Here is a 15,739-nt window from a genome sequence, read left to right as displayed (position 1 = left end):
TGAAAGTTCGAAAGGCCAAGCGTCCGAACAAGGCTCAATGGAACCAGAGTTACCAACGCCGTTTGGCGAAGAGAGCGCAAGAGAGGGCTGATAGACTGGCTCTGCTGGCGACCTGTGAAGCTGCACCCAGTGAATCGTGCTGTGAACTGGCCTCGGCCGATGTACCGGCCGATGTACAAGCCGATGTACCACCCGATGTACCGGCCGATGTACCAGCCGATGTACCAGCCGATGTACCAGCTGATGTACCAGCTGATGTACCAGCCGATGTACCAGCCGATGTACCAGCCGATGTACCAGCCGATGTACCAGCCGATGTACCGGCCGATGTACCAGCCGATGTACCAGCCGATGTACCAGCCGATGACGAAGATGCTGCGGTGCCTGCACCGACTGATGAGCCACAAGCAGACAACGTTTTGGCAGACATCGTTCCTCCCCAAGATGTTGAGGAACCTGCCGCAGTCCCAGCTGCGGTGCCTGCACCGACTGATGAGCTCGCTGGTGAGGAACAATATCCCGTTCCCATCCAGCACGAAAGTGTTGATGAAGTTACTCCCGCAGTAGGTGAGCAGTTGGTGGAGGTAGTTCCCGAAGTAGGCGCAGCTCTCGCCGCTGATGCGGTGGTTGTGGACGCACCTCTTGGGCCAGTTGAACACAAACGTCCACGGAACCAGAGTTACCAACGCCGTTTGGCGAAGAGAGAAAAGGAGCGGGCAGAGAGAGCTGCTCTGCAACAGGGCGGAGAAGAATCCAACAAGGTATAGATTTGGTTAAGGCATGTGAAACTACGGCCGGCATAGTGGACATTGAGCCGTGCCGTGCACTGCCGTTGGCCGCTAGTAGACTAAAATTTCCAAATCCCTTGTACCAGACGATGAACAGGATATTCTGAACCCTGAAACGCAGTTGGTGGATGGTTATGCATGGCCTATTCGCCTAAAAGGAGAGAGAGATAGAGAGAACAAGCGATTTTTTTTTCTTTTCGTTTTTTTTTACCTTAAAAAAAACTGAAAATCAAAATTCCTGTACATTCTATTTCGGCTTGATTGTGTGGTTTATTGCATTTGTTTTTCTTTTTATTCTCTTTGTTTTGCATTTAAAAGTGACAGAAAGAGTAAGTCAAAATTCTTGTATACATGATTACATGTTCTATTTCGGCTTTGATTGTTTGCTTTATCGTTGATCTTGTGTGTTTTTGTTTTTTTTCTCTCTCCTTTTTAAACATATAGCAGAGACAGTGAATCAAAATTCTTGTACATTCTATTTCGGCTTTGGATTAACCTTTGATGACGTTCTCTTTCAGTCGCAATCCGAAGGAACTGGTCGACGAACCCGCAACGGAGTTGTTTGCTGCCATGCGTGGCAACTACCAATCATGCACCCTTTCTGTTTCAATCGTCTTCTTCACGGTACAAGTCTGCGTGCGAGTGACGGGATGGTGAGCAATATTGCCATCTCGCACCTGCATTCACCCACCGGAAGGAGACCACTACGAGAGTTGATTGTCTCGTAGTGATGGCAGATTGTTTTGCAGGTAGTTTTCACCTCCATGGCAGTGATCAGCTACCTTTACGGGGGATTTATCCTTAAATGAGTCGACCGGTTCTGGAAGTGCGTGTACGGGGAGAGAGCTAATTCAAGGTTTCATTGTTCTCTGCTACATTTTCGTTTTTTTTAAATATTTTTATTCAAAATTTCTCATTGTTTCTTTCTTTTGTAATATTTTTCTTTGCTACTCAAAATCCCCCACACATTTTCTTGCTTTCGACCAATAAAATTCCTATTTTGTTTTGACTTTTTATTATTCAAATCACTTCATCGATGTTGATACTAGTTTTTTGTTTTTTTCTCATACTAGTTTGATGACGAAGATAAAGCTATACGACCCGTGATTACAATATGTTTGGCTAAAGCCATCAACTGCCATTTAATCCAAACTTCGGCGTATGCTACCTAATCTCAATAGCTTTGGACAATTGCTTAACTAATCACTCTTTGACGTTCATTTTTGCAATCTATTTGAATTTCTGTACTGCTACATCTAACCCTGTTACGCGTTGACATTATTATGGTGTGTTATATAAATTATTTTGTGTAACATTTGAATACATTATTAATTATTTAATAGTGTGTTTTTGACTTGGCGAACTCTCTGTTAGCAGTTCCTTTTCCTGATGACCTATGAATTTGAAGCAAATAACTATACAATCCTGTGGTTGTATAGGAAGTGGATCCATAAAATTTCCCACCAATATCCATAGCCCTAGAATACCCCGCCTGGTGTTTCAGCTTTAGGGTCACCGTCAAAACATATTAAGAACTTTCATGTGAATGATTTGTAACCATCTGTTCTAGTTTGCAATCTAGTCAATTTGAAAATTATTTCAGTCGAAACATTTAGTCCAGAAAACAGTGAGTTTTATTTATTGCATCTTTTAGACTGATCCTTGTAGGGCTAAAACTTGACCCAACCACAGCATCCCCTCTGGCAGAGTAATAGAATACTATTACACAGTATTCTATTATTACTATTACTATAGTATTCTAGTACTCTGCCTCTGGCTTTACAGATTTGTTTACTTTTCATTGATGTTCAATTCACATGAGGTCCAAATACCAATCGAAATCATAGGATATATAAAATTATAGGTTTCATCAGGTTTGTATGGGTTTCATTGCTTTTCAAACAGTGAGTGTGCAGCATCAATAATTCGTTCGTTAAAAACTAAAAAAGAAGACTTTTTAAATAAATTTTTCACTTTTTGGGAAGGTTTGACAACGTCTTTGTAAGGGAAAAAAGGAGAAGTGGTTAAAAAAAAATATATAAAGTCGTCTGACCACCATATTAAAACATATAGAATCTTGCCGGTATTGATTCGAACTGGGCAGAAGTGGAGTCTTGTCTTCAAATGTCAGATTAAAAATTGTTTCTATGCTGGTTTGTTCTTCTAATTAGAAGTTATTTGAAAATATTTAAAACTGTTATTTATTATAGATGTACTGGAGTTCGCGATGGAACGTATCTGGACTTCGAGAGACAAGAGTGGTAAAGTAAACCTTGTATGCTTCAAACATGTAACTCGCATCTTAGTTTAGTTTTAATTTCAAGTGTTACTTGATTGTTTAAAGGCAAATCATAGATTGTATTTCTCATTATTTTTCATACTTGGTTAAGGTGTCTTGGTTTTGTTTGGCTGAATTTATTTCATTTTTTGGTTGGTGAATGTTATGGGGTTGGATGTATGGGGTGCACTTTTTCTGATTATAGAATTATTTGGATCACTCGCCCTTGGTGATTTTAGATGAAGTAAGGTATATCATTGTGAGATGCAGTGTTGTATTGTACAATTCTTCCTCACATGTTTTCTGTGCATGTGTTTGATGGTGGCTTCTTCTATGCCGTCTTTCTTTTAACTTATTGTATGGCATGTAGTGGGTTTTGGCTTTCAACCAGTTAACTGCTGATTTGTTATCCCTGGGATGGAGTCATGGAGAGCCTTGGCCAGCAGTGGTCATCTTGCATTTCAGTGTTCATGGTTGACTCTAAAGGGGTAGTTTTCGTGTTTGTGTGCTTTTTGCCAGTTACTGGCATACGCGACGGCTCTGCAGCACGACCATGGGATTCCTTGCACTCACTGTTTCTATTTTATAACTAGGGTCCAGCGTTTTCGAGTTCGTATATTTCTACTCTTTTGGTAGGCCTTGCGCTACAAGATGCTGCTAACAGTTTACCAGCTTTCGACGTTGTGATTTGTTCTAGGATGCATCAGGTAATTTATGGTGCTGGAAGATTCTGGGCTGTGATGTTCACGTCACTTTGCCTTGTTATGAGGTGGATTCCGTACCTTAGGTAATATTCTTGTCTTTGTCGTGCTGAACTGATCCAAATGATGTTTTCATCTTTCGGGTATGATATTATTATGATTCCCTTTACTTCACTGATGGAACAGTTGGCCACCTTTCTGCCTTTTTCATTTTGATTTCATTTAATGTATTGCATTTTTCTGCAGGTGTTTTGCTGGGGGAGGGGGATGTTGATTCAGTTATTCGGCGTGTACGGAGTGCGGCAATTACTTCATACCGTGCAGTTTCCCTTGCTGTTGTCGTGTAATTCACTTTTCTTTTCGCATTTTGCTATTCGGATGATTAATTCTTATACCGCCCCAGACTGAAGGGTTGTGTTGAGTGGTAACACGATGACCGTAGTTGCGTTCATACGGAGTTTTTCCACTGTATCTCGAAATTAATGGTGGTGTGTTTAATTTTTCTTCAGGGTTTGCTGTGGCAAATTACTGTCGGCATATCGTCATGGCGCCATTATGGGTAAGTCGGTTGTTGCTTGTCTATAAAGAACATTCATCCCGATCGCCACACGTCCATCCTATCAGTGGGATGAGTTGTGCGAAGATAACGAACGGGGATAACAAATAGCTGCGTAGGAAGTAACCGAGGTTGTATCATGTCTATGGGTTGTGCCGTTTACGTTGGCGACAGTTTGACATCGTTAATATTCCGATAATCTTCGTCTTCTAATGTTTATTTCTTGATAGGATCGAATCGGTTGCAGATCCAGCTTATTCATTGCAGACCACGATTTATTCATTGGCGTACTGTTTATATTGTTTTGCAGAAAAGAATAGAAAATTGAAATGGGAACAGGGGGACGACAATGATCCACCTCAAGTTTCCAGCAATCGTCCGAACAACTTTGACTTGATTCCTACGCTTCCGTTGGGCTACAAACGAACCCTTATTTCTACTAGAGACTTTAAGGCCAGCAATCTGTAATCCTCAAGAAGGACCCCGCATTAAGGTAGTCTGTCAATTACTTCTTTATGTGTATTGAAGTCTAGGCAACTGTTTCACACATTTGATTGATGATGAGTTGTGTACCAATGGCTATTGCAGTCATTCCTGGATGTACGTAATCGTTGCAATTCATGTAACCTCGATCCATCCATTTGTCGATTAAGACTTGATCGAAATCGTGGCGAGTGTAGGCGGTTAAGGCGCACGCACGCAGATATTCCTCGACAATGGCGATGATGGTATCCCATAGTATTATGTTCGTACTCCTGTTTAATTCAAGATTTTAAGGCGGTTGAGGCAGATAAGCTACTCTTGACTCGATCATTACTTGAGGATGCGCTCGATGGCTTCATTGTACACGGTAACCGTTTCCGTGTAAAAACCTCCATACAATTGATAGAATTGATCTATTGAAGTATGAAGACGCAGCCAGACAACTCTTTGATGCCGATGGATGGCTAGACTCTTATTAATCAGTGGCACTAGACTCGTTTCTAGTAATTCCTTGAATGTGTTAAGGTCGTTCTCTAGAAGATGATGAACTGTCAGGCCTATTTTTAGCACAAAAAAAAGTATTATTTTTAATTTAATCAATTATTCTTTCTGTGCTTTAAAAAAGTAGCTCGTTTCACGTAAACAGAATTAATAATACTGCAGTGTCTGCGTTGAAACGTGAGTTAGAACTTTTTAAAACCCACCTAAAAAAATATAGTCGGGTGTTGGACTGTCGTCGTTAGTCGATGCCCATCGTTTGAAATCAGCAATCAACTCATTATTTATAAGATTGCGCCAAAAGAAAGAAATGCGTAAATTGCCCAACAATTGACTCGTGACGTTGCGATCATCGTGATGCTGCATAGTCAAGTTTTTATTTGCGAATCTGTTAAATTGCGTCGTGATTTGGCTGTCGTGGTCAGGAAATAGCTTTAAAATTTACAAAGAAGTGATATCTTTTATTGGCCCCAAAAATAACAGCGAGGCATTTAATTTGCCGATGAAAACAAAAATCATACCCGTAGAAAACTGACAAAGTGCTGACGAATGGTTGAATCGCCTATGAAAGCAATATGCATCGGTTGTCTTTGCCCTTGGGCTGATAACGAATCAAAACAACGGACTACGTCCCTCGTTGCGTATTTCTTGAGTGGGCGCTGATTAAAAATGCATCGGTCGCCGATCTTGTCGATTTTCTCCGTGTCATCCATTTCGCAATTCAGCATAAAGCAATTTCGATTGAAATAGTAGTCAGTATATAAACATCTAGCGTTTTTCATTTTTGCTAATTCCTTTGTTGAAGACTTGGTTTCGCTTAATGATTCACGCATGTCGACTTGTAATGGCTCCAAAATCTCCATTTCACTTGCACCGAACGCGATGAGGGCAACAACTAAAACATTCCATATTACCCTGTTGCGCATAATTGCGTATTTTTCTGACTAGTTTACAACGGGCTAAAACAAGCGAGCTTCTCTGTGGATTAAATTAGGAAATGAGGATTGGTGTAATGTATAAATTGAAGTGTTGTGTGGGAAAAAACGTTGCTATTGTGTGGCGATCGCAAAGTGTTGTCAAACGTAGACGATATTTTCGAAAAATCATGCTCGCATTGAAAATTGCACGAGGTAAACTGTCCACTGTAAAATTAGTTTTCGAGAGATACGCGAACCCAAGTATCTCATACGTTTAAAATTTAGTCATATTATTTGAGTAAACTCTGAAAGTAGATTTGAAAGCTACGCGTTGAAATATCGCGTTGAAATGCGAATCCAAGTCAGTTTTCCTCGCCACGTATCCATTAAAGACAGTTGGATAAGGAAATCACCTACACCGAGTTGTGTGCGTCTCTCCAAAGGCAGAGAACGACTGCCCCTCACCAGTGTGAGTTCTTTCATCCCTAAAACCCAAATTTTTGATTACCTAAAGACATTTGTTGAGGCATGTGTACAAATTGTCTGCGTTGCTCGTGGCCATTTAGCTGATGGTTCTCTGATGCGGGATGCTAAAAGAGTACAGGGTCGTTCTTCTAATACGTGTCTATCACTATGTCTTTCTACTTTTGTATTTTATTTTTTAATGAGTCTGTCAATCACTTTGCTTGCCAGGTAAAAATAGGTTGGAATCAATGTTTGTTACATCCCAATTGGAAAGGGATATGTCAACGAAAATGAAACAACGGATCGCAAAAAAATACCCGTGAGTTATTTTTGGAATATTTCATTTTAGTCTGCACTTATCACTTTTAATTTCATTCTATTGCCAAGGATAAACGAAAAATATCAACGCATTTTCCGATACAGGACGAACGAGAAACTAAAGTGCCAGGGGGTTAGTAATTTTCTTGTTGCTTGTTTCAAGTTTGATTTTTCGTGTTTGTTAGTTTGTTCAATTTTTCAGAATCAGCTGGCATCGCTTGCATTGATTTAGAGAAACGAAGAGGAAAAGATACGGAAAAGACGACAAAGAAGCTGACACGGAAACAGAAATACTTTTTGATTCACAAAAGAAGAAAAAGGAAAATGTACGAGCAACGTAATAGAAGAGAACCAGAAACGTAATTAATTCGAGGAAAGTAGAAAAATGCTGATAGCGAGGTTTAATTGATTTCTGAAGCAGCTCGACAACGTCCTTGAGACTTGTTTTCACTATTTGAAACAAAAACAAAAAAAAAACGCTGCAACTAAGAAGAAACGGCTCTGGTATTTCCCATGAAAATGGACGTAGGACAGACCAACGCGTTAGCACAACATCATGTAAATAAGATAGATGGCTTATTGAGTTACCACTGCAACTGACCTCTTTTGCTTTCTTTCTTTTTTTAAATCGTCGTTTCTAAACACCATCTATGCATTTTAATCAAGTTCTAGATTTCCTCGTATTTCATTTTAAGCCGCTGTGCGAAGACGAAAGGATGGGACGTGATCTTTCCGGGACGATTCGATCATTTCTTATTATTTTGGCGCTGTCTACTTGCTGTTTCACGACCGCTCCACCTGATTTGCAAGCTAGAGTTGAGCAACTTGAGAAATACTATGTGAGTCCAGTATAATCTTATCTCACTACATTGATTCCTAATGTTTGGTGTTACGTTTTCACTTAAAGGTCGAAATTAAAGAACATTTTGAAGCCAAAATTATTGATTTGGAGACGAAAGTCGTTCGCCTGGAAGCCAAAGTTGAAAAACAGGATTCACTTTTGGCTGATTTGAAAAAAGGACACAAACCCTTGAAAGAGAATGTCGACATCAACCAACATCGTCGTCAAAACGCTACCCTTCGTACTTGCCACGAAATCCACGTCGCAAATCCGTCGTACCCATCTGGTATGTACTGGATCGATCCTGACGGCCAAGGCATTGGTGATCCACCAATCTACGTCTATTGCGAAATGGAGGCAGAACAAAGTGATGTCAAAGGTACAACATCCATCCTGCACGACAGCGAGTCGCAAATGGACATTGGAAATTGCACCGAACCTGGATGTTACTCGAGGCCGATCAAATATTACGCAAGCGATAGACAAATCGAAGCGTTGATTCAATTGTCCACTTACTGCCATCAAAATATTATGGTATTTTGATGAAAGCTCAGATTAATTTGGAAGGTCGTTTTTTTTTTTTTTAAATTCGTGATTGGTGATGCAGTACCATTGCAGAAAAACACCATTAAACTTCGACGGGATTGCCTATGCTTGGTGGAACGACAAAGATGGCGAAAGGCACGAGTTTTCTAATCGGTCGACGACGTGCGACCAACTAGCTTACACAGAAGGTTACGATTTACAATACGGTGCGAGCGATTATGACACTGGCATTTAAAAACGCAATGATCACTTAATTCGTGCCAAAAACCTATAGTCGTGGACAACGTTTCTCTGCCTATTACGCGGATCCATTTTAGCAATCCGTTTAAAGGATTCGGCCAACACCAAGTGAGTCGGTTGCGATGTCGTGGGAAGGCAAAGACGGAGGCGATGCCGAGATCGTGTGAAGATTTGTGGCGGATGGGCCATAACCTCAACGGAATCTACTCCGTCAAGGGAGCTAAACAAATGGAAACTGTTTTCTGCCAATTTGATAAACGACCTAATGAACAAGGTGTGTGATAAGTATTTACGTCTTTGTTTTGATTAACTGTCATTTTAGCAGATCTGCGAAAGTAGATACGCCAATGTCAAATTTTTGAAAACCTTTTTTTTTTTTCTGTTTTTTTATGGAAAAGAAAATTTTAATTATGTTAATAAAATTTCAGATTTCCAGAAGAGGATTGGCTATCAAGACATAAAGACACGACCAGTGTACTTCTCCGTACGGAGATTTGAAAGGTTTTCGGAAAGGTTAATTCCAATTCCGTTTGATTATGACGTAGTCAACATTGGAGGGGCCATTGATTCGCATAGCGGCGTATTCACAGCACCCTTTACCGGGACTTACTTCTTTTCTTTTGCTGGAATCGCGTATTTTCCAGGAGGGGGAGGGGGAGGGAGCGTATTTACGTTTCTTTATAGTAGAGGAGTAGAGGAGAAAATAATATCACATTATACCTTGAACAACTATTTAAATCTTAAAATAATATCACATTATACCTTGAACAATTCAAATCTTGAAAATCTAAGTCCAATTACCGTTCAAAGTACTCTACGTTTGCAAGCCGGAGATAAAGTATGGATCAGTTTCATTTTTCGTAATGCGTCTCTATTCGGAGAAAAAAAGACGATTTTTAGCGGATGGCTTTTAGAAGAAGAAATCTAAGCATCGCCAACGTTTTGCACAAGCCAGTTTGGCAGCAAATACTACGACCATGAAAACAAAAGGGCACCAACGAGCACAGAACGTCCTTCAATCCGACCCCATCAACTTATAAATATGCTTCTAAATATGTTTTCAATCTCACTGTTCATTTCGTAATGAAACATTTTAGCGAAACCGGTTTCAGTAGCTAGTACGACAGTAGCAGGTACGGAGTCCTGAAAGCCGTAAGGCTTCGCAAAAACTACGTATTTAACAGAGGACCTTCTTATTTTCGTTCATCAGTACACAGAAATTGAACGTACGCTCTTCAAGTTAAAAAAAAAAAAAAAAAAAGTTACATATCGACCATTACAACAGGAACAGGATGAATGTTTTTTTTTGCTAGCCAAAGACTTGCCATTTTATTGACATCCCACAATCGCCACTTCAGCCGAACATACGGCGTCCTAAAAAAATGCGATTCGTTGCTATTCAATAGCTATTCTATTGAGCCGTCGGTGGTGGTGGATCCTATGGTGGATTCGGCGGAAGATATGGTGGCGGATACGGTGGCTGCCCCGCTTGTTAATCTTTAACTGAAAGAATTATCCTTGAATAATTCATCTTTGACCAACCATGAATGACGAAAAATGTTGCAGATTTTTAACGAAGATTGTAGATCAATCCTATATTATATACTGTTGTAATTGTGACCTATCAAATACAGTATCATTACTTTAATTACTCACCATTGTGTTGATAACTGATTGCTGCTAAACTGTTGGTTTACTTCAATCATCCAAATGCAGCTTCTGTCAAACAATTAAGTGACACAACAAAATATAACACATAGAAGCAACCCTCGTTTCCTGACGATGACATTACAGAAATTCAAATTCGTGTACACAGTTTTCCAGATTCATAGGCAACAAATATAATGCACTCTGTTAGTGGAAACAAAGACTTAACCCATCGATGAATCGTCAATCTTAAACGGTGTCCAGGTAAGTCATCACAACTTCGATACAAACGAGTGTCGCGGCCATTCACGTTTGCTAAAAATTTCGCAGGCTCAACATGTGACAACTTGGGAAAACAATGGGAAATGGAAAGCATATCCTTTACGTACCCATCCTTCAAAGGAAAAAGACTTAACCCGATCTATTGTGTGCCAATAGCGGCTTACTGATTTACTGAACCATTTTGGCTAAGAGAATGAGTCGATCGTGTTGAGTAACGCTCTCGATATCAAACAAGCAACAAGTTCTGTCCATTAAAAGGTATCGCCGTTTTTTGTTTACATACGCCTATATGGACTCGGAATCACTCGGGGGGTGATAGAAAGCAAGTGAAAAGAAAGAGGGAAAGTACTTTAAAAAGCAAGTGGATTAGCCGATTTCAAGTCAGTGCAATTCTAGCTAAAGAACGCAGTGGCTCGTTGACTAACGACGGATCAACGACGTGTTTTCCATTCTTATTTTCGCCTTAGGTAGTCAACGCTTTACACTTTTCAATTGTTTTTCCACCAAACGTGTTTCCCCGATTTCGTTCTTGATTCGAAAACATTCATGTTGTTTTATTTGCCTTGTCAGGTGTCATGGCAACAGCGTCAGCTCTGCAAACTGACAAAGAATCTGTTCGACTATTCAGAGTAATAAAAATACTATCAGTTATTTCTCATTCTACCGATCTTGTAAATGACTCAAACCAACATGAATATTTCAATAGGAAAAACGAGGTTTTGCTTCTGGATATGGTGGTGATTACGGTGGAGTGCATGGAGGTGGATATGGAGTCGGTTATGGAGGGGCAGCTGTGCTAGCCCAGCAAGCTACAAATGTTGCCAAGGCAGCTCAAGCTTCGCAGGCTGCTGCTGCATCCCAAGCAGCCCAACAAGCCCAGGCAGCACTTGCAGCTCAGGCAACTTACGCTGCACAACAAGTAAAATAACAAAACTCATTTCCCTGATTATACATGGTTGAATCAATCATCCAAAATCTAACTGTTAAAATAAATATCTCAGGTGCAAGCAGTTGTAGCTGCCCAGCAACAACAAGCAGTTTACGCTGCACAAGCTGAGCAGGTATGAGAACCTTTTCAAGAATTGTTAGTTGCAGGATTGTTAAACATACCTTTGCACATTCCTTGATTTGGCTGCTCAAGCAGCTGCTTATTCTTCTGTCCATTACGGTGGTTACGGATCGAGTCATACTGCCCACCATGCTCAACATCCAATGTACCAGTCCCAAGCTGATTTAGCAGCTGCCCAGCAGGCCGTTAATAAAGCTTATTCGGCTGCCCAAGCCGCTCAAGCCGTAACTGTCGGTGGTGATGGTGTTTACGGTGGATTCAGCAGCAGTCACGGAGGAGGCTACGGTTATAGACATTAACCAGCTTTGGATTCAATCTTTCACAGTTCTGTTGTCAGCAACTACTGTACATGAGGCAACAAAGAATAAGTGGAAGATTTACATTTTACAAGCATTTTTTCCTGCACAAAAATTTGACAAAAGATTGTAGAGCAATCTCTTGCTTCACAGACACGACATTGTGTACCTGTGCTGTTAAAAAAATACACAGTTGCCAGTTGACCTCAGTGTAACGAGTTATTTTTTCCATTTCCAATCGTACCATCTCGTTTAACGTGACCTCCCTGAAAATCAACAATGGAATTTCATTCGAGACTTTTTGGAGGTTGAGTACAAGCATATAGGGGTTAATAGTGGATTCGATAAACCAAACGTACCGACTGGAATCCTTGCTATACCACGGAGAAAGTTGTAGTTTAGAGGCAGCAATGGATGCATGAATTTCTTTTGTTACTTTGAGTGGGTCAGCATCTCAGCAGACGAATCGTGTGACTAGTTAACAAGTGAAGCAGGTTAACTAGTTTGATTGATACAATTCATGTCGTTTCAGTTTCTATATCAAGATAACTCATAAACGAAACAAAGTGAATACAAAAATATTAACAACAATTTTCAGACAATAAATTGTGCGGCATACTGCTTGGAAAAATTGGTGTAAAAATACTCCTGTACTGGGAAGGAAGGTATACAGTCTGAGATAGTTTTTTGTTGAATTAAAATATTACACCTATTAAAAACAATTAGTGAAATCATTGAATAATGTTTAATTAAATCATTAAATTGCAAATCAACACTTTTTTCTATTATACCTTGTGATGAAATTACGTAAATTTTGTTTCAAAGAACGAAATTCAGTTTTGCCAGATTTGCTATAGTGCTTGCCCCAAGTACAAAGCAAAAGATGGGAAACGAAATGTTTACCCGCTTTTTATTGCAGTATAGCAATCAAAACCTTGAATAGTGATTCGAAACCTTGAATAGTGATTCGAAACGCTTGAATAGTGATTCGAAACGCTTGAATAGTGATCCAAAACTCGCGAATATAAATTCCAACATGTCTTCTTTCGTGGAAATTTCAGCAAAAGCGATTGGCGTAGTGGCCGTTGGAGTAGGAGTCGCAGCGGTCGGTTGGCTCGGCTGGAAGGCGTACGTCAAGGCAAGAGCTCCCGTTGTTCAAATGGGCGTTGCTGACGAAGCGCAAGCAGTACAAAGCAATGTACCGGCCGATGTACCAGCCGATGTACCAGTCGATGTACCGGCCGATGTACCAGCCGATGTACCAGCCGATGTACCAGCCGATGTACCAGTCGATGTACCAGCCGATGTACCAGTTGCTGTACCGGCCGATGTGCCAGCCGATGTACCGGCCGATGTGCCAGCCGATGTACCGGCCGATGTGCCAGCCGATGTACCGGCCGATGTGCCAGCCGATGTACCGGCCGATGTACCGGCCGATGTACCAGCCGATGTACCGGCCGATGTACCAGCCGATGTACCGGCCGATGTTCCAGCCGATGTACAAGTTGCTGTACCGGCCGATGTGCCAGCCGATGTACCGGCCGATGTGCCAGCCGATGTACCGGCCGATGTGCCAGCCGATGTACCGGCCGATGTGCCAGCCGATGTACCGGCCGATGTACCGGCCGATGTACCGGCCGATGTTCCAGCCGATGTACCGGCCGATGTTCCAGCCGATGTACAAGTTGCTGTACCGGCCGATGTGCCAGCCGATGTACCGGCCGATGTACCGGCCGATGTTCCAGCCGATGTACCGGCCGATGACGAAGATGCTGCGGTGCCTGCACCGACTGATGAGCCCCAAGCAGACAACGTTTTGGCTGACATCGTTCCTCCCCAAGATGTTGAGGCACCTGCCGCAGTCCCGGACGCTCCGGCTGTGAAAGTTCGAAAGGCCAAGCGTCCGAACAAGGCTCAATGGAACCAGAGTTACCAACGCCGTTTGGCGAAGAGAGCGCAAGAGAGGGCTGATAGACTGGCTCTGCTGGCGACCTGTGAAGCTGCACCCAGTGAATCGTGCTGTGAACTGGCCTCGGCCGATGTACCGGCCGATGTACAAGCCGATGTACCACCCGATGTACCGGCCGATGTACCAGCCGATGTACCAGCCGATGTACCAGCTGATGTACCAGCTGATGTACCAGCCGATGTACCAGCCGATGTACCAGCCGATGTACCAGCCGATGTACCAGCCGATGTACCGGCCGATGTACCAGCCGATGTACCAGCCGATGTACCAGCCGATGACGAAGATGCTGCGGTGCCTGCACCGACTGATGAGCCACAAGCAGACAACGTTTTGGCAGACATCGTTCCTCCCCAAGATGTTGAGGAACCTGCCGCAGTCCCAGCTGCGGTGCCTGCACCGACTGATGAGCTCGCTGGTGAGGAACAATATCCCGTTCCCATCCAGCACGAAAGTGTTGATGAAGTTACTCCCGCAGTAGGTGAGCAGTTGGTGGAGGTAGTTCCCGAAGTAGGCGCAGCTCTCGCCGCTGATGCGGTGGTTGTGGACGCACCTCTTGGGCCAGTTGAACACAAACGTCCACGGAACCAGAGTTACCAACGCCGTTTGGCGAAGAGAGAAAAGGAGCGGGCAGAGAGAGCTGCTCTGCAACAGGGCGGAGAAGAATCCAACAAGGTATAGATTTGGTTAAGGCATGTGAAACTACGGCCGGCATAGTGGACATTGAGCCGTGCCGTGCACTGCCGTTGGCCGCTAGTAGACTAAAATTTCCAAATCCCTTGTACCAGACGATGAACAGGATATTCTGAACCCTGAAACGCAGTTGGTGGATGGTTATGCATGGCCTATTCGCCTAAAAGGAGAGAGAGATAGAGAGAACAAGCGATTTTTTTTTTCTTTTCGTTTTTTTTTTACCTTAAAAAAAAACTGAAAATCAAAATTCCTGTACATTCTATTTCGGCTTGATTGTGTGGTTTATTGCATTTGTTTTTCTTTTTATTCTCTTTGTTTTGCATTTAAAAGTGACAGAAAGAGTAAGTCAAAATTCTTGTATACATGATTACATGTTCTATTTCGGCTTTGATTGTTTGCTTTATCGTTGATCTTGTGTGTTTTTTGTTTTTTTTTCTCTCTCCCTTTTTAAACATATAGCAGAGACAGTGAATCAAAATTCTTGTACATTCTATTTCGGCTTTGGATTAACCTTTGATGACGTTCTCTTTCAGTCGCAATCCGAAGGAACTGGTCGACGAACCCGCAACGGAGTTGTTTGCTGCCATGCGTGGCAACTACCAATCATGCACCCTTTCTGTTTCAATCGTCTTCTTCACGGTACAAGTCTGCGTGCGAGTGACGGGATGGTGAGCAATATTGCCATCTCGCACCTGCATTCACCCACCGGAAGGAGACCACTACGAGAGTTGATTGTCTCGTAGTGATGGCAGATTGTTTTGCAGGTAGTTTTCACCTCCATGGCAGTGATCAGCTACCTTTACGGGGGATTTATCCTTAAATGAGTCGACCGGTTCTGGAAGTGCGTGTACGGGGAGAGAGCTAATTCAAGGTTTCATTGTTCTCTGCTACATTTTCGTTTTTTTAAATATTTTTATTCAAAATTTCTCATTGTTTCTTTCTTTTGTAATATTTTTCTTTGCTACTCAAAATCCCCCACACATTTTCTTGCTTTCGACCAATAAAATTCCTATTTTGTTTTGACTTTTTATTATTCAAATCACTTCATCGATGTTGATACTAGTTTTTTGTTTTTTTCTCATACTAGTTTGATGACGAAGATAGAGCTATACGACCCGTGATTACAATATGTTTGGCTAAAGCCATCAACTGCCA

The 15,739-nt window shown here is 41.9% G+C and overlaps 4 protein-coding genes and 1 long non-coding RNA gene across 19 annotated transcripts; 3 read left to right on the top strand and 2 right to left on the bottom strand.

Moving 5' to 3' along the window:
- The first annotated feature begins 2,564 nt into the window (after positions 1–2,564).
- Positions 2,565–7,138, top strand: LOC116920361. Of its 7 annotated transcripts, XR_006645911.1 has the most exons (10): positions 2,565–2,941; positions 2,999–3,049; positions 3,660–3,698; positions 3,764–3,773; positions 3,836–3,853; positions 4,014–4,110; positions 4,277–4,326; positions 4,634–4,816; positions 6,915–7,005; positions 7,074–7,138. XR_006645911.1 is itself a non-coding variant. In XM_045172807.1 (8 exons), exons 1-8 carry the CDS (start codon positions 2,936–2,938, stop codon positions 4,789–4,791), a joined length of 429 nt encoding a protein of 142 aa, XP_045028742.1. In that variant the 5' UTR covers positions 2,565–2,935; the 3' UTR covers positions 4,792–5,366. The 7 variants fall into 7 exon arrangements, 2 of the variants coding, with proteins under 2 accessions (XP_045028742.1, XP_045028743.1); XM_045172807.1 differs by lacking the exons at positions 6,915–7,005; positions 7,074–7,138 and having other exon boundaries at positions 4,634–5,366; XM_045172808.1 differs by lacking the exons at positions 6,915–7,005; positions 7,074–7,138 and having other exon boundaries at positions 4,554–4,709.
- LOC123471452 lies at positions 4,829–7,109 on the bottom strand. Of its 2 annotated transcripts, none has more exons than XM_045172792.1 (4): positions 5,826–7,109; positions 5,511–5,736; positions 5,141–5,354; positions 4,829–5,078 (listed from the first exon to the last, which is right to left on the bottom strand). In XM_045172792.1, exons 1-4 carry the CDS (start codon positions 6,228–6,230, stop codon positions 4,853–4,855), a joined length of 1,071 nt encoding a protein of 356 aa, XP_045028727.1. In that variant the 5' UTR covers positions 6,231–7,109; the 3' UTR covers positions 4,829–4,852. The 2 variants fall into 2 exon arrangements, with proteins under 2 accessions (XP_045028727.1, XP_045028726.1); XM_045172791.1 differs by having other exon boundaries at positions 5,141–5,363; positions 5,826–7,105.
- Positions 7,139–7,309: 171 nt separating the features above from the next.
- LOC123471449 lies at positions 7,310–10,282 on the top strand. Of its 4 annotated transcripts, XR_006645905.1 has the most exons (7): positions 7,378–7,562; positions 7,671–7,843; positions 7,912–8,379; positions 8,453–8,597; positions 8,666–8,905; positions 9,060–9,857; positions 9,917–10,282. XR_006645905.1 is itself a non-coding variant. In XM_045172787.1 (6 exons), the coding sequence occupies exons 2-6, from the start codon at positions 7,721–7,723 to the stop codon at positions 9,557–9,559; spliced, it is 1,458 nt and encodes a 485-aa protein (XP_045028722.1). In that variant the 5' UTR covers positions 7,310–7,562; positions 7,671–7,720; the 3' UTR covers positions 9,560–10,282. The 4 variants fall into 4 exon arrangements, 3 of the variants coding, with proteins under 3 accessions (XP_045028722.1, XP_045028721.1, XP_045028720.1); XM_045172787.1 differs by having other exon boundaries at positions 7,310–7,562; positions 8,453–8,579; positions 9,060–10,282; XM_045172786.1 differs by having other exon boundaries at positions 7,677–7,843; positions 9,060–10,282.
- LOC123471469 lies at positions 9,931–12,996 on the bottom strand. Of its 2 annotated transcripts, XR_006645950.1 has the most exons (6): positions 12,717–12,996; positions 12,285–12,634; positions 12,095–12,191; positions 11,671–11,972; positions 10,288–10,350; positions 9,931–10,224 (listed from the first exon to the last, which is right to left on the bottom strand). It is a non-coding gene; the product is annotated as an uncharacterized LOC123471469 (long non-coding RNA). The 2 variants fall into 2 exon arrangements; XR_006645951.1 differs by lacking the exon at positions 12,717–12,996 and having other exon boundaries at positions 11,671–11,969; positions 12,285–12,420.
- LOC116920380 lies at positions 10,753–13,122 on the top strand. Of its 4 annotated transcripts, none has more exons than XR_006645927.1 (5): positions 10,753–11,027; positions 11,131–11,479; positions 11,562–11,621; positions 11,705–12,590; positions 12,987–13,122. XR_006645927.1 is itself a non-coding variant. In XM_045172812.1 (5 exons), exons 2-5 carry the CDS (start codon positions 11,136–11,138, stop codon positions 11,795–11,797), a joined length of 420 nt encoding a protein of 139 aa, XP_045028747.1. In that variant the 5' UTR covers positions 10,759–11,027; positions 11,131–11,135; the 3' UTR covers positions 11,798–12,129. The 4 variants fall into 4 exon arrangements, 1 of the variants encoding a protein (XP_045028747.1); XM_045172812.1 differs by lacking the exon at positions 12,987–13,122 and having other exon boundaries at positions 10,759–11,027; positions 11,131–11,189; positions 11,267–11,479; positions 11,705–12,129; XR_006645926.1 differs by having other exon boundaries at positions 10,753–11,189; positions 11,267–11,621.
- Positions 13,123–15,739: the final 2,617 nt, after the last annotated feature.

Source organism: Daphnia magna, linkage group LG4 (genome assembly GCF_020631705.1).
Source record: "Daphnia magna isolate NIES linkage group LG4, ASM2063170v1.1, whole genome shotgun sequence".
Taxonomy (NCBI): domain Eukaryota; kingdom Metazoa; phylum Arthropoda; class Branchiopoda; order Diplostraca; family Daphniidae; genus Daphnia; species Daphnia magna.
Note: the sequence above shows the minus strand (reverse complement) of the source record. Positions and strands in the feature narration are given on the sequence as shown.